The sequence below is a fragment of the Myotis lucifugus genome, unplaced genomic scaffold (genome assembly GCF_000147115.1).
Source record: "Myotis lucifugus unplaced genomic scaffold, Myoluc2.0 scaffold_3, whole genome shotgun sequence".
NCBI lineage: Eukaryota > Metazoa > Chordata > Mammalia > Chiroptera > Vespertilionidae > Myotis > Myotis lucifugus.
In genome coordinates this window covers 11525698-11546777 of record NW_005871051.1, presented here as the reverse complement: position 1 = coordinate 11546777, position 21080 = coordinate 11525698, and the positions used below count along the sequence as shown (strand labels likewise).

At 39.1% G+C, this 21080-nt stretch overlaps 1 protein-coding gene across 16 annotated transcripts in view; it reads right to left on the bottom strand.

The window, feature by feature from the left end:
* The window catches only part of PIKFYVE (phosphoinositide kinase, FYVE-type zinc finger containing), a 74037-nt gene extending 53031 nt beyond the window's left edge, over positions 1–21006 (bottom strand). For 8 of the 16 annotated variants that reach the window (XM_014462235.2, XM_023760740.1, XM_014462241.2 and 5 more), the window contains exons 1-10: positions 20867–21006; positions 16574–16754; positions 14538–14690; positions 14245–14280; positions 10730–10848; positions 9956–10127; positions 7721–7928; positions 5581–5670; positions 2712–2850; positions 1041–1198 (exon numbers count right to left, since the gene is read on the bottom strand). In XM_014462235.2, the coding sequence (XP_014317721.1) occupies positions 1041–1198; positions 2712–2850; positions 5581–5670; positions 7721–7928; positions 9956–10127; positions 10730–10848; positions 14245–14280; positions 14538–14690; positions 16574–16745 (1247 nt within the window). In that variant the 5' untranslated portion in view covers positions 16746–16754; positions 20867–21006. Of the gene's footprint in view, positions 1–1040; positions 1265–2700; positions 2851–5580; positions 5671–6422; positions 6520–7720; positions 7929–9955; positions 10128–10729; positions 10849–14244; positions 14281–14537; positions 14707–16573; positions 16755–20866 lie in introns of those variants that run through there. The other 8 variants (XM_006082467.2, XM_006082469.2, XM_006082468.2 and 5 more) reach the window with 7 other exon arrangements.
* Between the last annotated feature and the right edge of the window lie 74 nt (positions 21007–21080).

The window sequence follows — 21080 nt, the reverse complement described above, 5'->3', positions numbered from 1 at the left end:
CCAGCGCTTGTGGCCAGGGAAATAGGTTCCCTCTTCTCCTACTGCAGTCATTACTTCAATATTTCCCTTCTGAATTTCTCTCCTGTGCTGCAACCCAACTCCACTTTTCATCGGAAGGATATGGAACAGAGAGAGCAGTGTTAAAAGCTTACATTTTTAAGCCAGTAAGGTTGGTACTTAAACATATAAACGGAAAACTAGAGTCCTTAAGGTAACAAAGGCTACAAAGGACAGGGACAGCGCATGACCTATTATATCCAGCAATCCATACAGGGACTGAAAACTTTGCAATTATGACAATTAGTGAAGATATGAATCAACTAAAATAGTTGACAGGGACAATTCTTCCATCTTTGAAAATATCTACATCAAATCTGTTTAGATTTTCATCTGCATAATATAACACATTCTGACAAGACCACCACCACCACCAATGTGGTCAGTGTTGTGCCGATAAATGTTTAATAACTGAAGGACCCCCGCCCTCGAGTGCACAAATTTTTGTGCACCGGGCTACTAGTCTATAAAAGCCAAGTGACGGGAACGACCAGTCACTATGATGCGCACTGTGGCAGCCAACCAGCCCGATTGGGGCACCCATCGGCCCCACCCAACCTCCCGCAGCCCCCCACCCCAGCCGCCAGCCTGGCCTGATCAGCCCCCATCTGGGTGGGCCGGCCGGACCCCATTTGTGCATGAGTTCATGCACAGGGCCTCTAGTTAATACATAAGTATCAAAAAGGCTTTCTTTCTTTCCTTTTTTTTTTTTAAAGGGGAGAATGATGATTTTTATTTTTTTAAATATATTTTATTGATTTTTTTACAGAGAGGAAGGGAGAGGGATAGAGAGTTAGAAACATCGAAGAGAGAGAAACATCAATCAGCTGCCTCCTGCACACGCCCTACTGGGGATGTGCCCGCAACCAAGGTACATGCCCTTGACCAGATTCGAATCTGGGACCCTTGAGTCCGCAGGCTGAAGCTCTATCCGCTGAGCCAAACCGGTTAGGGCAAGGCTTTCTTTCTTAAGATAGCATTACCTTGTAGTGATGTGTCCATTTCGGATTAGCCAGTTGACTAGTTCCTTCCCCACGATGCAGTTCGGATGTGTTCGCAGCCAGTAGCGGTGATCCTGAAACTCCATTCCGCTGCTGTGATGGCATATCTTTTTCCACAGGTCCTTCAACTGAACGCTGTCCTGAAGTCACATTATAAGCAAGTAATTACTCCTGAGTAGGATGTTGTATACCTTTTCAAATTCTTTCTTGTGATTTTTAGATTAAGAAGAAAAAACTCAATTCAGGTGTCTTGGTATAGCTAATTTACACGATTTAATAGAAATGCCACCTGCATGAGGCAAGCTTAAACTCAGCTCATCAAATTCCAAATAAAACTTTTTCTCCTGAAAACCTACTATCCCACATCCCACCCCACCCAGAAGACAACTATCCCAAATGAGTGTTTTCAGTCAGTGGCACATATCAGTCTCCTAGTCAGTTAGTACAAAATGTCATACTCCTCCGAGGAGAGGGGCAAAGGAGGGGACTGAACAGTCGGTAACACTAACCCAGAGTGAATGTGTCTAGCAGCCTTCACCCAATTCCCACCACTCTCACCTACACCCAACTGCCAGGTGACTTTTCCTAAAGAAAGGCCTTCAATGGATGGCTCCTATCTCAGAAAACCTTCCAATGTTGCTCAGTGCCGACAGGTTCAAATCTAAACTTGTAAAGACTGAATTCTCCACCTTCCACCAGTGAAGTTATTAGCCCCAAATAACTTTCCATTCTCATTGTCCACAGACTCCAACTTAATCCCTCTCCCAACTAATAAATACTACTTCTACTTCAATCCATGAAAAACGCCATGCTTATTCTCACTTCTATACCTTTCCTCACACTTTTAAATCAGGTTTGCTTTCCCCAGTCCATTCCATCCTTCCAGGTCCAGTCCAAGCCTTTCAGTTTAAGTTCTTTCCTGACTCCCTCACTACTAATGAGCTTTCTTTTTTTATATAATTAAAATATTACTTCTTTTTTTTCTCTCTTTTTTTTTTATTGCTTAAAGTATTACAAAGAGTATTACATATGTCTCCTTTTTTTTTTTCCCCCGCCCTTGACAATCCCCAGGCCTCCCCTACCCCCCTGTGTCTTATGTCCATTGGTTATGCTTATATAGTATTACTTCTTTTACTATTAAGGACCTACCCACTGATCTCCTATCTACCTTGTGAATTGCAAGCTTGAGGACAGAAGCCATATCTTCCATTTCTTTGAGTCATTCTTATGATTGAACACAGTATTTTACACACAGATAAATTCAATAAACAACTGATTATCATCTCATATAAACATACAGTATTAAATGTCTGAAGGCATTCCATGTGCGTGAGAAACATGTTTTAAAGTTTAAATAGCAATCTGGGACCTAACTAAAAGTTAAGCTCTCTCATTATGTAGGCACCTGAATTCTGATCTTGCCAGATGAAAGGGGTCAAGAAAATATTAATGCAATATATGAGCATGGAATGCTTGACCAATTTCTCAGGTGATACTAATAAAAACTTTAGCTAATTATTTCCCTATGTAATTTATATGCTAACTAGCTATTTCATTTGTATGTTTCTTGAAAAAAAAAAAAAAGAAAAATCAGAGAGGTAAACATTCTTTATGATCAAAACTAGCTATGGGCCAAAGATACTGGACGAGTACCAGAAGGATTTTGCGTTCATCCTCATTGGTTTCTGTCCTCACATATGTTCGGTTAGCCTGGGGACTGACAGATGTCTCATATGAAGGCACCATGGGAGAACCAGATCGATCCAGTGACAGGTTAGTAATGCTGGCTGATCTGGGAATAAAAACACAAAGTGAAACACAGTTATAAATTGTCATCAATAAATTCATTTTTAGATAAATGCTTATTTGCCAACGTTAAGGGTACTGGTAAAAGTAGCTCTGATGGCTATGTGTGATGTTATCATCGGGGAAAGCTGGGAGAAGAGCATCCAGAAACTCTCTGCACTATATTTCCAACTTCTATGCTAGTCTAAAATTATTACAAGACAAATTTAAAAGAGAGCCGCTATGGAAAGATTACAGGAAAACCATTATAGATGTAGTTCATACATCAGTAACATTTGAAAGGAAATAGACATAAACTCTTCTAACATAACTCTCTTGTTAAAATACTGAAAATTAGTATTTTTATTTAACTGAGAAATATAAAGAATCATAGTCTAAATGCAGAAGTAATCTTGCAGATCAGGAACAGGAAAACATGGCCCACAGGCCAAATAGTTTTTGCATAAAAACTATTTTTAAGTGAAATAAGAATATTTTTAGTTAACCATCTCTAATGTTCTGATGACATGGAACACTAACTTTGAACCACAACTAAGCAAAATGTTATCCCCCCAGAAAGAATTCCTTTCTTCTCATTAGTAGACCTATATTAAAAATATTGTCCTCAATTATTACATTTTGAATCAATAAAAAAATTAGTGAAAATGTGTTTCCTCTCTTTTTGTATGAGTACTTACATAATATCCTTAATTTTGCTTCTTGGTAAAGTTACCAAATAAATGACTTGTAAGTGGAGTATCAATAGCACTGAACAAGCTTTTATAAAAAATTTTTAGCTAGAAATTTGGTTAGCTTTTACCTAGAAAAAAATGAAACCCAATTTTAGCTTCCATATAAAGAATAAAAAGCAGAAGCTTCTATGGGGTAGTAGACACTATATACTCATTCAGTAGTGTCTACTGAATATGTATCTTCCCTCATTTAATCCTCACAGCACTCCATGGAGTAAATACTACTAGATTCATTCTACAGATTTAAAAAATGAAGAATCAGAGAGTAAGTAATTTATCTACGGTAACTCAGCTAATAACAGGCTGCCGTTCAAAACTAGGTCTCACTTGAACTAACATGAAGATAAAAATACTTTTAAAATAATATAAGCAAAATTTTTTTAACCTTTTTTTTTTTAAATCCTCACCTGAGGATATTTTTCCACTGATTTTTAGAGAGAGTGGAATCAAGGGGGGAGAGACAGAGAAAACATTAATGTGAGAGAGACACACTGAATGGTTGCCTCTCATATGGACCAGGGCTTGGGGATTGAGCCTGCAACTGAGATATGTGCCCTTGACCGGAATCGAACTGGGGACCCTTCAGTCCTTGGGCTGAGGCTTCATCCACTGAGCCAAACTGGCTAGGGCTATAAGCAATATTTTAAAAATAATCAGTTATTCATTTCTAATCTTTATTTTAGTGAAAAGTAGCCAGTCTTATTCAACTAATTAAAATCTCTTTTCCAATTTGTACATTACCCATGCATTCTGCTTCTCTAACATTCTAACCATCCCTACACATATTCTGATATAGTCACAACAAGAATAACTTTGAAAATCAGTCAATTTTGTCGTGAATTATTCTAATAAGTAGCTTAGTGGTAAGAATGCTGACTAAAACTTTACTTAGAGGTAGTACTCACTGACTAATTTACAACTTTCCTAAAGACTTACATCAATCTTAACATTAATTCAAAACACATGGAGACATATAGTAAATTAGCACAGCTACCACTACCAGTATTTCTGCACATGCCAACAGAAACACTGTAATTTGTCCCATCTTTTATAAAACTGTCTCAACTCCAAATCTCTCTGCATTTCCCTCCCTGCTATATCAAAACTACTATCTCCAATTCTTCCAATCTCTCTTGAAGCCCAGAGGACCCACTGAAATTGCCAATCAAGGTCAGCATTGTTCAATCCAATGGGCATATTCCACTCCTCCTCTCACCAGACATAGTAGCAGGATAACCCCCTCCCTGAAAAACTGTCTTCACTTGGCTACTAAGACGACACACTTCCAGGGTTTCCTCACATCCTCACTGCTCTCTCCTTCTCAAGCTCCTTTTCTGGTTCCTCTTTACTTCCCCAACCCCAGTCTTTGGTCCTTATTTCCTCCCTTTGCACACTCACTCTTTTGATGATCTCCATCCTGGTTCAATGCTTTAAATACCATCCACATGATGCCAACACCCAAGTTTGTATCTCCAGCTTGCAGCTCTCTCCTGAACTATTTGACATCTCACATGGATGTCTAGAAGGTATCTCAAATTCAGCATGTCTAAAACCAAACTGTTCCTGCAAGTCTTCCCCATCTCAATAAATGACAATTCCATCATCCCAACCACACTCAGGCCAAAAACCTGAGTCATCTTTTACCTCCAATTGTTTAGTAAGTCCTGTTAGCACTACAATCAAAGTATATCTAGAATATGACCAGCCATGCCCACTACTCCTGTTCTCTTGTCTGGATTACTGCACCAGTTAGAAGAGGAGGGTATTGGTTCCAAGATCTGAAGCCAGTGGAAAACAGGTAGAAATAAGCCACTCAGACAGTGAGAGCTGACTAGCAAAAAGGAAATGGTAGTTTAATTCAGATTTTAGAGCTAAGAAAGTGTGTAGCAATCAACCCTGCCCATTTTTTTCTGTTTGTTCTTCTCATTACTATGAGAAGAAGGAAAACCAGACACAGAATATAGCGTTTTCACTTGGCAGCTTACCTATTTCGAGCAGGAGATTTCCCAGCATCCTCTTGCACAGATACAAGTCTTGTTGAAAGAGAAGTATTTGAGGACTCTGGATGAATCAAACTATAAATAAAAAAGGAAAAATTTGAGATGATTTGGGACAGTAACAAACTAATCCAATTTCAATGAAATGCTTTAACACTGAAAAACAGATTGTTTTCCACTGTAATAATGAGATTATGGGCCATTTTTTGTTTCCTTCCTTTAATTAAAGTGGGAAGAGTATGGTTTTTATCATAAGTATATCAAATGCCAAAAGACTGATAATAGAATGTATTAAGTATATGGAATGCCATTAAAATAATAAATTGGTTGGATAGCTACTTAGAAAACTCCTTCTCATATGAATAATACAATACTGAAGTGACTTCGGGGGGGAATCCTAAGCTCAAATATTTTATTCTCAGTCGCCATGACCCACTGGAATAGCACTACAGAGCCCGACACACCTAGTCCAAGTGCAGGCTCCACCTCCTACTAGCTGTGTGACCTTGGGTACACTGCGTCATCTCTCTGAACCTCAGCATCTACATCTGTCAAGAGGAGAAAGTAGTGTCTACTGCAGAGATATGATGACTAAAAAAGAGTGAACATTAACAATTAGCACAACACCTAAAATTATCCCACCTTTAACATCTATCCTACATCTCTCAGGACGCTTTCAAACCTGGTTTATTAAATTGCATTGCTAATTCTGGGCTCACACAACAGGGCCAGGTACAACTAAAAGACATTATAACTAAAGTAAGCAAGAACTAAAGAATTCCTATGTTTGTTTTATTAAATGTGAATCAATCTTAAAATGTATAAAGTACCTGAAACATATAAAGAATCATGATGGCCCAGCTGGCGTGACTCAGTGGCTGAGCATCAACCTATGAACCAGGAGGTCACAGTTTGATTCCCGGTCAGGGCACATGCCCGGGTTGCAGGCTCAATCCCCAGTGTGGGGCGTGCAGGAGGCAGCAAATCAATGATTCTCTCTCATCACTGATGTTTCTATTTCTCTCTCCCTCTCCCTTCCTCTCTGAAATCAACAAATGTTACTAGTAAATATATATGTATTAGAAAAAATCATGATGCCACCAACACCAATGCACCATTGAGCAATTTAAGAGAACGTTATCACTGACTTTCAAGTGCTTGTGTTTTCCTACCCAATTCCGTCCCCCTCCCTGCCTTCAGTGAAACTACCATTGTAAATTTTCTATTTATCAGTCTCTTCCTTTTCTTTAAGTTAACCATTGGTGGTATCCCTAGACAGTGTGCTTATTCTGTATATTTTTTAACATTATGTAGAAAGAATAATTACTGGATATAAATGTGACTTTCTTTTCTACTCTACATTATGTCCCTGAGATTCATATATGTGGAATGTAGCTATAATTCATTCATTTTGACCACTGTTTAAATTCATTGGTTACATACTAATTCCTCACTCCCTTAAGGGGTAATAAATATAATAACCACTAATCAGAAAGATATTAGTTAAAACTCTAAGCTCTTTAACATGGCCACATTGGTATTATGCACACAAAAACAATTTAGCTGAAAAAGAAATCAGAAACTGATGAACCTAGCATTCTAATTCAAATAATTCCAGATAACTTCCAAGAAAAAGTTGGTAACTTCCTCCACTACCAGGCAGTGTAGCATGTTTAGACAGATGGAAAAACATGAACTGTTCCCTAGGAAGAAAAATAATCTAATTTCATTTGAAATATTATGACTATAAATCTTATGAACACTCTCATAAGAAGACTACATTAGAAATTATTGACCTAAACTTCTACTGTCTATTCAACAAATATTATCTAGATCATACATAGGTCCCATACTATTCTTGGTGTCAGGGACAAAACAGTGAATGAGTAAGATATAAAATCTCTCCTCTTGACATTTTAACTAGTCGTTATAATCACTGCCCATAAACATCCTCTGTGATCCTTCTGGAGACAAGCCAAACAAAAAGGATAAAATAGGAATATGCAGGAAACGATTCAAAGTGCGTTTGGTTAACAATTCAAAGAAGGTAAATGTTAACTAAAAGCACTCACAGGGCACAAGATTATCAGTATTTCTCAAATATAAAATTATATTTAAGTGACAGTACCTTTGCCAGGCAAAGTTATCCTCTAAAAATATGTTGCGACTGGCTTTTCTACTCCCAACAGGTGTTCGGGGCTCACCAGGATCAAGTACAGACAATGAGGAGGCAGAATCTGAAAGAGCACTCAAGTCTTCCCCAATGGAATTACTGTCCGTGGAGTGCGCATAACTTAAGGCTATTTTTCTACAGTATGTGCAAGCTCGGAGGTCCCCTAGAAAGGAAAAAGAAAAAAAATAAGTAAAAGATAACAATGTATTACTTAACAGATGTATTAGATCTTTGGGTCAATAGTTAATATAATAAAAGGGGAATGTCTTCAAGTAAGAACCAAAAAATATTTTTAACAAAGTAAAATAATTCTGTTAGCTCAGTTATATACTTTAAAAACCATATGATAAATTCATTCAAGTATACAAATTACCTCAAGTATTTATAACAAATCACTCGATAATAGTAGATAGAAAACTCTGATTAAAAGTATTTTTCAAGGTTCAAAAAGTAAAATAAGGGACAGCAGGTTCAAGAAAAAAAATTTAAATAAAGTAAATAAACCAATACAAATGGAAACATGTATTTTCCACAAGCAAAAAGTAAGGAAGAAAAATATGATACCTGGGTCTCTATTGTGAAGCCCCAAAGAGTAGCCTCCACAAGGGGGCATTGTTTTAAAACAAATAATAGGAAATATGGGGAAGGGGGATTGTTAAGAAAATTCTTATAGTGAAAGTTAGAATGGAAATAAAATATTCTTGGGAGGACAAACAAGTAGGTTATTTAATACTTTTAAATATTGTAATTTTATTTAGGGTACAGTTCTGCCCAAATGTAAGTTTTCATTTCTACTGTTTTTCTGTAACAACTATTTGTGTTATTCTATATTTTAGTACACTAAAAAAGGAGGTAAGATAATTAAACTTTACAAGTAACATGTTATTTAACAATGCAACCTTAAACTTTTTAGCATCAACATTAGAAAAGTGCTACGATAGAACAGAAAGATTTCTTAGTCAACTTTTACTTTAATTATTACCAAGTATAATTTATTTGTTTTATATTTTCATTTTAAGACTACTAATATAGTACTCAGTTTTATTAAATTATGCATGTATTTTAAGCAAAATTAACATTTTGCTTAGTTTGTAATATTTTGTTATGACCGTCCTAGAAAACTAACACACAAACCATATTAAGACGACAGGATTTTATCCTGAGGGAAATAGGATTTCTGAAAGGGTTTTAGGCTGGGAATACCCTGACATGATCAAATTAGCATTTAACTTAATTTAATTAAGAATACCAGCTAGAGCCCTAACCGGTTTGGCTCAGTGGATAGAGCATTGACCTGCAGACTGAAGGGTCCCAGGTTTGATTCCGGTCAAGGGCATGTACCTTGGTTGCGGGCACATCCCCAGTAGGGGGTGTGCAGGAGGCAGCTGATAGATGTTTCTTTCTCATTGATGTTTCTAACTCTCTATCCCTCTCCCTTCCTCTCTGTAAAAAAATCAATAAAATATATTTTTTTAAAAAAAAGAATACCTGCTAGAGTACGGAAAGTGAATTACAGGTAGAAAAAACTAATGGTAAAAAAATCTTTTTAAAGGCTATAGCCATAATCTGAATGAAAGATAATTCAGGTCTAAAACTCTGTAACAGTTTAGGTGAAAAAAGAAGTAAATAAAGCCAAAAGGAAAATCTGCATGATAATGAAAATAACATGAGATGCTTAGAGTGTTTTCTTTTGGGTACCGTCTGCCCACTTTCCACTTTCAAAAATCACTGTATAAATCCACACACCATTGTTTAGTTTTTTCTGCTTCAACAAATAATTAAAATTCCTACATTGCTAAAACTTATGAAAGAATGAGAGATGCAATTTACTAAAGCACAGTCATATACTCAAAGAAAATCTGTATTTTATAAAATGAAAACTCTCATAGTAATATAAATTCCTAAGTAACCTACTCTAACCACCTTGGGTAATAAATGTTAATGCCCCTAGGGTTTTCTGATAGCATCTATGATACCCTGTCTGTTACTCTACTTATTTATAAACATCCCCATCTACTATGTTATTCAACTATGAAGCCTTTAAAAGCAAAGCTGTGTCTCTCTGACCTCTGTGTTCTCCATGGCTCACACATTAAGCCCAAAATAAAAATTAGCTTAATATCAGTCTGTATTATAACTATTTTATACTTATGTTTAAAAATTGTAAGACTGTCAATAAAATGCATTTACCTGTATAGCCCATAAATTTTCCCGGGATTTCTTGATTACAGCAACGACTGCAGAATATCTGCCCACACAGTCGGCAATGGTGTCTGCGCCTAAAGGTTGTAAACTTCTCACTGCAGTCATAGCACTCCTTACATTGGCTATCTGGCATCCAGTATTGCTTCAGGTCACTATCCTGTAACAAAATATGTGAAGGCTTCTTGAAAATACTGATGAAGATTCAATAGCAAATGCAATACTAACCAAAGTTTTATACAGCTTCTTTTGCAGAAATTGAAAAGCTACTCCTAGAATTCATATGGAAATGGAAAGAGCCAAACTCACCATGACAATCTTGAACAAAACTGAAGGACTTACATGACCAACCATCATGCAAAGCTACAATAATTTTAGAGTATTAGCTCAAGAATAGAAAAAAATGAAGCTATGGAGCAGAAAAGAGAGCCTAGCACATCCTCACACATATATCTATGGACTTGACAAGATTTATAATGCATTCAGTGAAGGATGGTCTTTTCAAACATGATGCTGGGTTCCACTGGACAGCAATGAGGAAAAGAACGGAGCTTGACCCCTAAACTTCACACAAATAATAAAGCTTTTTATTGTGTTTTGAACAGAAAACAAAAGAACATCTAACTATAAAGAGGGGAAAGTGATCAATTAAAATTAAGTACTAACTGAACTTGATTTCAAGGACATTATGCCATTTTCAGTGAGTATGGTATGAACCCATTAAAGACTTAATAAGTATCTTCTAAAGCCCTTGGACTGTACCTGGCTTTTCCCCTCCATGATTTCCTTGAGGCGTTTTAATACTGTACTGAGGCTTCGAAGCTGAACGGCTGTACGAGGGTCATGACCTCCAAAGGTAGGTTCTGCTTTCCTTCTTGTTTCTGAGTCAGATTAACCAAAAAAATAAAAAGAACCTTGTAAATAGTTTTCAGTATCTATGCAAAACAAAGTATATATGTGATGCACAGTGCCTCATATTATCTATAATAATAAAAGTATAATATGCTAATTAGACCAAACGTCCTTCCAGACGACCTTCTGGATGAATCCGGGGTTCAAAGGAAGCCGGGTCCCAGGTGCCAGAGGGAAGCCGTTGTCAGCAGCCGGAGGAAGGAAGGCCTGCTCTTGCACGAATTTCATGCATCAGGCCTCTAGTTAGTATATACTTATGTTCTCACAGCCAGTGATATGGACTGAGTTAAAACTAGTCTTTATAAAGAAAGGTAAGAGGTGTTCAAAGTGTTTCTTTCAACGGTGTCTTTATATTACCATATAAAACACTACTTCACAAGCAAGTAAGGCTACCTAAGATAAGCACTGTCTGAGACCACTGGAGGTTTTGAGGCCTGGGATGGGAGACTTGCTTACATGGCCCAAAATTCATGAGTGATTTCTTGGGCCCTTTGATCCCAAGCCATAGTAAACACCAGCTAGAAATTTAGAAGCAGAAAAAGCAATCCCAGCGAGTTAACCTAGTTTAGTCTCTATAGTTAAACAGCAACAGCCCAGCCAGCACAGCTCAGTGGTTGAACCTGGAGGTCAGGGTTCGATTCCTGGTCAGGGCTCGATCCCCAGTGGGTGTGTGTGCAAGAGGCAGTCGATCAATGATTCTCTCTCATCATTGATGTTTCTATCTCTCTTTCCCTCTCCCTTCCTCTCTGAAATCAATAAAAATATTTTTAAAATTATTTAAAAACAACAACACAGCAACAGGATTGAGCAGTTCAGTTCAGTCTGCAGACCATGTATCCAAAGTCTCACAGCAGATGCTCAGAACGAAACTGAACAGCCCAATCCCAAAGAGGCTGACAGACTTAAGAACACCCAGGATGGTCATTTACCCATAGGCTTCCCTTCACCAGTGTCCAGATGAAAACTGCCAAAGAATTGCTAGAATTCGATGCCACCCATTCTGCTACCTCCCTGCCCCTACAGCTCCACAGTGGAGGGCACCACTTACACTTAAAATAGCACTACTAGAGCCAGGCCTATCAATAACCACAGTCCAAATTCCAGTTTTGTGGCCAGGATGGGTGTGCCCGCCAAAGCTGTCATATTATTCCTTTTTATTTAGAGCAAGATCACTACTGACGTTTCCACCTAGTCTTGGCTCTGGCAGCTATAAAACCTAAGGATGAAATGGAGGTGGCTTGACAAAAGGAATGAACATGCCTATTAAACTTATTAACCTAATAATCTTAACAAAGTAAGATGGAAAATACCCATGCTACATCTTTCTTTAACTTACTTATTTGCTTGATTTGTTTTAGGTGTGCTTTGAGTTAGTAGGAAAAAAAGGATTACAATAAATGAAAGGTCCATATATAAATCCAAATTGACGAAGGATTTTCCTATTTAAATACAGAAATAATTAGCTAAACAGCACCTATGTTAGAAAACTTTCTTTCTATAAATAATAATGTCCTAATTTCAGCAGATACCTATGTTGTTACAATAATAATGTATGAGTCTGAACCCGGGCTGGGTAGCTCAGTTGATCAGAGTACCGTCCCGATATGCTAAGGTTGCAGGTTCAACTCTGAGTCAGGGCACATACAAGAATCAACCAATGAATGCAGAAATGGGTGGAACAGCAAACCAATGTTTCTCTCTCTCTCTCTTTCTCTCTCTAAATCAATCAATACATTTTTTTTAAAAAAGGATTCTTGGGGGGGGGAGTATGAGTATTAGAATGATCACTTTTTTTTAGTATCACAATATAAAGCAACTCTCCATGATTTATTAGTTGAAAAAGAGACAGATGAAGCTGTTAGAATCTTAACGGTTATGCTCTCATGCACAGGCAACAATTAATTGTGAAGCCCCTTGCATTTAGCCAGTTAGGAGTGTGAGAGAGTACTAAAAGCATCGGCCACTAGGAAAGGAACAGCAGGTCTGTTCCTGAAACCAAAAGAATCAGAGCTCCCAGATGAAGATGAAAGAGCCCTGAGGGAAACACTGGTCTAGCACTGCCATTAGGTAAACAACCTTAGCTGCACCTCTTGTAAAGCCAATATTAGAAAATTAAATGGTTTTCCCTTGGTCATAGAGCTAGTATATTGTGGAACGACAGCCTTGTAACAGGAAAAGGAATTTGGTTGGTCAGACAGTCCCGGGTTTCTGAGCCTCTAGCACAGCGGTTGCCAAGACCAGAAAGGTTGGCGACCGCTGCTCTAGCAGGTAGGGTAGAATAAAAGAATCAAGTGCACCTGGTACAAAACAATAAGGAAAGGTGGGGACTGCTGCAAACCAGACATTACAGGCTCCACCTGCTGATACTTAAATTCAAGTTTATCAAAACACCAAAGCAAGATTTGGTAGGCTGTCAGTTTGTAACCCCTCAACGATGAGATTCTAGTCCAACTCCTCAATTTGACAAAAGATATCCTATGCTTAATTCAGCATAGGCTTTAGTCAAAAGTGTTACCTCAACAAGAACAGGCGTGCTGCCACGGTCAGCTTCAAGAGCTAAGGAGAGTTTACTGAGGTTAGAGGTTAAAGTGGGGGTAGTCTCTTCCCTTCCATTCCTTGAGGTAAAAGGAGAGCTCCATTCTCCCTCTCCCCCTTCCCACCTCCTGATTCTTCCTCCCAGATGCTGCCGTAACCCCGGCTGAGGCTCTCTGGCCTGGGAAATATGCGGAATGATGCAGCCAGCTCTGTTCCAGTCCTCAGAGAGCAACTCTTCTGCTTGGTTTCTCCTCCTTCTGTCCCACCTGAAGGTTCTAAACCAAGTCTCAATTAGCAATAAAACATCCTCCTGACAACCACCATTACCTGCCCCTGCCTATCTTTCACTCGAGGATCTCATGGAGGAGGCTGGCAGACAAGACGAGGATCTGACGTTCAAAGACACTTGATTTCCAATGCTGCGCCCCTTACCCTCTATCATGCTACCTCTCACTGCCTTTCTTCTGTCACCTTGAGCTGGGCAAACCACTTCACTGAGTTTAATAATCCAACAAAAATAAAGCATAAAACAACTCACTTTATCGATAGCCTCTCAATTCAGGCACTGATTCCCAGCTTATACTCATCAGAAAAGCATGAAAATGAATGAGATGACTATGGAGTAGACCAGGATGGACAACATACAGGCAAGAGGAGCTCAGCTTACCCAGCCACACTGACAGTTTGCACCCCAACAAGGACAGAGGCCAAGAGCCCGCGGCAGCCCATTAATGGAGTGGGTAGAGTTCTGCAGCCAGAGGCATGCACATCACATTACACGAGCCATCCCACGAATAGATGCAGGGTTCATTCACAAAGGGGAAACTAACCTGTGTTCTCCTGGGGATGTGGCAAACTGTTCTCTGCTGAAACCCAAGCAAGTAATTAATCAAAAAACAGTCAAGAGGTTTCTGCCCAGCCTAAATTAAGGCTTAATAAAACGTTTAAGACATTTTTTAGGTATCTACAAATTCTTTCACTATCTAGGCAACAGTTTCATTAATTCTGAAGCGTACCTGACCATTGCAAACTGCAGAAAAGTTAAGTCAAAAGCAACCTGGGAAACAATGACTGTGGAAGAATCTAAAGCACAGAGCAGAATGAAGTAAGAACACTGTCTTACCTAACACTGTTGAAGATCGCCGCTGGAGCTGCTCATTAAGCTGTTTTTTGTAAGGTGTAGGTGACCTCACAGACTGTGCTCTTGAAGGGAGCTGAGGGCTGGTCCAACTTCCACTCAGAGACTGCTGCTCACCCTGCCCCCCTTCGGCTCTCTCTGTAGCAAAGGGAAGCTTGGCGTTATTTTGAAAAACGAGAGAGTTCAGCAGAGAGAAGGAAATAGCTGAAGTCTTTCAGGAAGGAATGTATATATGTATTACATGCATAATTAAAAAGTAGGATTTTTTTAAAAATCCAAAGAAGTGGCCAAATTACAGGCCAATATTCACATCCCGGGTATATGTGATCTTCAGTTTGTTTCAGTTTTCATTAGAAATATCTTGAACATATTAAAGAAAATAGAATCCAAGCGTCACACAAAGGCATAGATTTTTGAAAGGGTCTGTTTTGTTTCTGGGATAAATCAGATCCCTTGTGCTATTAAAACAGTACCCAGTGGATAGTAGGTGATCAATAAACATTTGCTAAATAAAAAAATTATCTTATGATGACTAAATATAATGTGGTCTCCTGACAGGACATTAGGTAAAAACTAAAGACATATGAGTAAAATACATACTTTAATTAATAATATATCAATGGTTGTTCATTTATTAATTTTAATAATGTATCATACTAACGTAAGATGTTAATAAAAGAAACTGGATGTGGGGTATATGAGAACTCTCTGTACTATTTTCTCAATTTTTCTGTAAATCTAAAACTATTCTAAACAATAGCTTATTTTTCTAAACTGTCTAGAACAGTGGTTCTCAACCTTCCTAATGCCGCAACCCTTTAATACAGTTCCTCAGGTTGTGGTGACCCCCAATTTCATTGTTACAAATTGAACATAATTAAAGCATAGTGATTAATCATAAAAACAATGTGTAATTATATATGTGTTTTCCGATGGTCTTAGGCGACCCCTGTGAAAGGGTCGTTCGACCCCCAAAGGGGTCGCGACCCACAGGTTGAGAACTGCTGGTCTAGAAAATGGCCAATTTGGCTGTGGATAGAGCGTGGGCCTGCAGACTGAAGGGTCCCTGGTTGATTCTGGTCAAGGGCATGTGCCTTGGTTGCAGGCTCTCCTCCCTGGCACAGCCCAGTCCTGCCGGTCCCGTCAGGCCACGTGCAGGAGGCAACCAATCGATGTGTTTCTTTCACATCGATGTTTCTCTCAGTCTTTCACTCTCTTCCACTCTCTCTAACAGATAAATGGAAAAGTATCCATTTATCTGTTAGAGAGGATTAACAATAAATAAATAAATCTGTAGGAGGTTTTAAAAAAATTAAAAATGGGCTAGCATTTTTTACAGAGCTTTAAACATGACTACTAATAAAAGTCAGTTAATACTATTAAAATTTCTACTTAAACTATTAACCCCCCAAATTCCTTACAACAAAAGGGTTTATTTCTTAATCCACTTCAAATAATATAGCCAAATATAAAGCAAAAAATGTAGGCCATGTTTTCTTAACTTTTCTTTCAGATAAAAAATATATAAAAAGAGTTCACTTTGAAAGTATCTTTTAATTTGATAGCATTACATTTTTACCTTACCTAATGGGTTTAGGTCAACAGGCCTTACGATAGTTTCCATTTTTGAAAAAAAAATAACTTTTTTTCCCATGTGCTGATTCTTTTAAATTCATTGCTTTAATTAAAAATGTTTTGGCTATTAATCCCTAAAAGAACAAAGTTCATTCTGTGAACTTAAGAAGTTGAAACATAATTTTAAAAAAAGTGTGTGTGTGGGGGGGGAACACTTTAAAAAGGGACCTTCTTTTAACATTTATTCAGATATTCACTTGCCAATAAATAATAATATTACAGTGAAAATTCTAGCTTTCTCTCAGGCAGTAAATCTGTGACCTATGATTAAAGCTCTCTCCTTGTTAATAATTTACCCTCTTGCAAAGACACAAGATGAAACCTGAACAAGAGAATTTCAGAGAATCAAAATTGTAGGTTCTCTAATCTTTAAGAATAAGTCTTACCTTTGTTAAATCGAAAGAGATTTACAAAAGAACTATACGCTGATTTAAAAGGAGGTTCGTCCTGATCAGGAGTCAAAGGTTTAAAGTGTGTGAGATGCGAGGGACTAGTTGGAGATCGAGGCAGGTCATTGGCAGAGTCCAACGTTGGGGAAGTCTTATCATCTGTGGCCATTTCATGAGTCTAAAAAATGAAAGAAAGAAGCACAAGATATAAGGTTCCTCAGGAAGCCCAAGCGTTAATTACAGACAGCATCCCTAAATAACTGAAAATTCAGACTATGAAAACCAAAGAGTAAATAAATCACATAGCTTAGCACAAACTACAAATTAAGGCTTGAAAACTCGATGCTCTATCTAGATTCTAGATCAGCCGTGGGCAAACTACGGCCCGCAGGCTGGATCCGGCCCGTTTGAAATGAATAAAACTAAAAAAAAAAAAAAAAGACCGTACCCTTTTATGTAATGATGTTTACTTTGAATTTATATTAGTTCACACAAACACTCCATCCATGCTTTTGTTCTGGCCCTCCGGTCCAGTTTAAGAACCCATTGTGGCCCTCGAGTCAAAAAGTTTGCCCACCCCTGTTCTAGATCATAAATAAGTCTCACTCACCTAAAATCATGATTATATAGCCAATCTAATGTCAACATTGCTATTCAAATTACAGAAATTATCGAAAGTATTTAAAAATTAGAAGCAGGGCATAAGTGTGAACAGGTAAAAAGAAATAAACTGCATTTTTATATAGTTTATCTTTTTCATTTTTAAGTTTTTTGGAGAGATATTTGATAGCTTTTTTTTATGTTATGGGAGGAAACCAGTTTTACACAGCATATAAATTCCTAAAAGCGTTATTTGACTCACTTCAAATTTTTCTTTTAAAAAACTATAAAGGGTAACTATTTCCAAGAAAATGAAATAGTCATCCCATAAGGACACTTTAAAAAACCTCAGTCCTAGATGGTTTGGCTCAGTGGACAGAGTCAGCCTGCGGACTAAAGGGTCCCATCAAGGGCACATGCCCAGGTTGTGGGCTCGATCCCCAGTAGGGGGCGTGCAGGAGGCAGCCAATCAATGATTCTCTTTCATCATTGCTGTTTCTCCTGCTCCCTCTCCCTTCCTCTCTGAAATCAATAAAAATGTATTTTAAAAGAAAACAACTCAAAAATTACCTCAAGCTATGCCTCCACACCTTGGGACTAACCAAATCAACAAGCTGTTCCCCATCATCTTCCTCCCAGGCACTAACCAAAATTCCTAGTTAAACCAAAGCAGTACTAGTGAATGAAGGTAACCACATCACCAGATGGAAGTTACAGAAAAGCACTGATGTCTATTTCCTGCCATATTGATTAATACTTCACATAAAAGGGAAGAACCATGAACTATGCATAACTCTAGTCATTAAAGTGCTATAGTTTTGTCATCTAATTTAAACTTTACAAAGAGGACATTATACTCTTACAAAATGTTTTCACTTTCAAAATCATATTTACCATCTCATTTAGTTGTTACAAAAATCCTGAAAGGTGCACAGAACTGGCCTTATTACTGTATTTTACCTTTGAGGGAACTGATGTACACTGAGCCTAAAACAACTTTCTTGAGAGTCACACAACTAGTCAGTGGGAGAGCTGAAACTAAAGCCCAGATTTCAGCCAGAGTACTTCTTTAGAGCAAAATGGCTTGCTCTAAAGAAGTCTAAAGACACAGACTTCCAAATCCAGCCATTCTGAATTCTAATCACTCAAGATGTTGCCTGATTAATAATTTACTTAACAAATTAAACAAAACAGAATTGAAACCACTGACTTGAACGGAATTTTGGCAGTAAATGTTTACTGAAATGGAGGGAGGGGAAAAGGAAAGGAGGAAGAGGAAGGAGCAGAGGAGGGAGAGAAGAGGGGGGAGGAGAGAGGGAAGGAACCTCTTTATCATCATCTTCTACTGGGGAGCCCAGTCAGCAATCCTTCCCAAGTGTCGTGACAATCCATATTTTCCCATAAAGGATTAGTAAATAAGCTGGAGACTGATCAAATGTAAATTTCAAAAAACAGGGGGGTGGAAGTACTTGAAAAGAAAGAATAATGTAATGGCAATAAGCCTCAGGCCTCGGAAGTCAGCCTACATGCATTCTACTTTGATAAAAGTACCATCAGAAGCAGAGTTAGCAATCTGCCCAGAGTCCTAGCATTACTTTTAAGAGTCACCCACTCTTTAGTTAGCTATAGTGGTGTGAGGATAAAAATTACCACGAAAACACTCATCAAATGTAGTATGTGAAATATAAATACAACCACATAGAGTTAATTTAAAAATCACATAATGCCAACAGGATTCTGGGGGAAAAAACACACCTACCTTACAACTCTTATTCTCTGGTAGCTTAACAACTGTCTCTGAAATAAACTAGGACTCTTTCCTGGCTGATCGGTAATTAAAAGTATTAACCTATTCATCCATGTATCACCAGTACTTGCTTTGCCTCTTCTCATTGGAAGGCTGCTATTGATTATTTGCAGACCCACTTCACACTCTCTTGTTGCTTAAGCCAGCCTGAAGACTAATCAGGTATTAAAATGTAGAAAATAAACCCAATCTGCCAGCCAATATCAAAATTTCTGCACATAAAAAAGATCCAAATATCAGTCGTCATTTCTAAGTATTTTTTAAATTTTTAAAAAATTGATTAGAGAGAGAGAGATTTGTTGTTCCACTTATTTATGCTTTCATTGGTTGATTCTTGTATGTGCCCTGACCAGGGATGGAATCCGAAACCTTGGCGTATCCGGACAACGCTCTAACCAACTGAGCAATCCGGCCAGGGTTCTACGTAGTTTTTTCAAAACATATCTAATAATGTAAGACAGCTGAATATCAGAAATGTTAGTCTTCATTAACAAAGATTTTTTGTTGTTCAACTTTTGATCGCCAGGCCAACAGAAACACTAAAGGAAAACCACAACGTGATCCCTATTACTCATCCCAAAAAGAAAAGGGGGGGATTCAGGAAAGTAGTCTGGCTCTACAGAAGAGACTTAACCTGCTCAGTCTTTGCCACAAACCCAAGTGCGAGAAACCAAGAATATGTTTTTCTAAGAATCCTGATGGAGTGGGAATTTTTGGAGTGGCAGAAAACGAGATTCAAGTAAGTCAGAAATAAGATGTAAATAAATCAGAAATAAGACAGTGCAATGTACCAAGCAACTACCTGCACCGTCCACAGCGGACTACTTTTACAACAGAGGATGCACTGAATCAATACATGATCATTCAACATATAGACACCAGATACATAACTTGCTTTACACAGAATCCCAGCATTTCTCCTATTTCTGGAATGTCTTAAGAACAGTCTCTCTATTAGACAAAAGAACCTTAATTCCTTAAAAATGCCTATCACATCCCAGTCTCACCCTCTTGCTGGGAACAACTCCTAGTTGGGAAATCAAGTCTCCTCCTCTGAGATCAATAGTTCTCAACCTGTGGGTCGCGACCTTCTGGGGGTCAAACGACCCTTTCACAGGGGTGTCCTAAGACCATCGGAAAACACATATATAATTACATATTCTTTTTGTGATTAATCACGATGCTTTAATTATGTTCAATTTGTAACAATGAAAATACATCCTGCATATCAGATATTTACATGACGATTTATAACAGTAGCAACATTACAGTTATGAAGTACCAACGAAAATAATTTTATGGTTGGGGGTCACCACAACATGAGGAACTGTATTAAAGGGTCGCGGCATTAGGAAGGTTGAGAACCACTGTCTTAGGCTGTGAAGCACGGCAGAGACGGAACAGCCTCGGAGAGCGAGGCGAGCACTGAAGGAGGCGTCCACACCTGTGAACCCCCTGCTGCTGTCCTTTCTGCAGCCCAGGAACTTTCTTTCCGAGTCTAGGGGACACCCCCTAACACACAAATCTAGAGCGCATCCACCCGTGGGTGGAGGAACTGGGCTGCGCACCCCAAACAGGCTCAGTTAGGGACGCAGGACGCGGGAACTTCCCGTTTCCAAGGAAACCTCTTCCAGAACAGCCCCACCCGGCTCCCCTCCATCCTCACATGACCCGGGGCAGCCCGGCCATCAGGGGAGCCGGCTACCAGCGGGCACGGGTCCTCGGCCCGCCCCTGCCCAGCCGCGGGCGCAGCCCGGCCTCCAGCCGCGGTCGGGGAACCCCAGCTCTCGCCTTCCCCTCCGCTCGGACCCCGGAGCGCCCCAAACCGGCCTTCCTCCCCATTCCCAGCCCCAGCAGGCGGCGCGCCAGACGCCCGCCCTTACCTGCGCCTCCCGCCTGGGCCGCCGAGCCCTCCACCCAGCGCCGCTTCACCCTGTTCGGGCGCAGGAAGCCGGCTTCGGGGCGCAGGGCCGCTCTACTCCGGCCGCGGGCCGTTGCGGCAGGAAGCAGAGCTGCCTGCATGATTGATGCGGCCCCTTGTTTCCCCCCGAAGCCCCGCCCCCTGTCTCCCCTCCCCTCCAATCCGCAGCTGCCCCG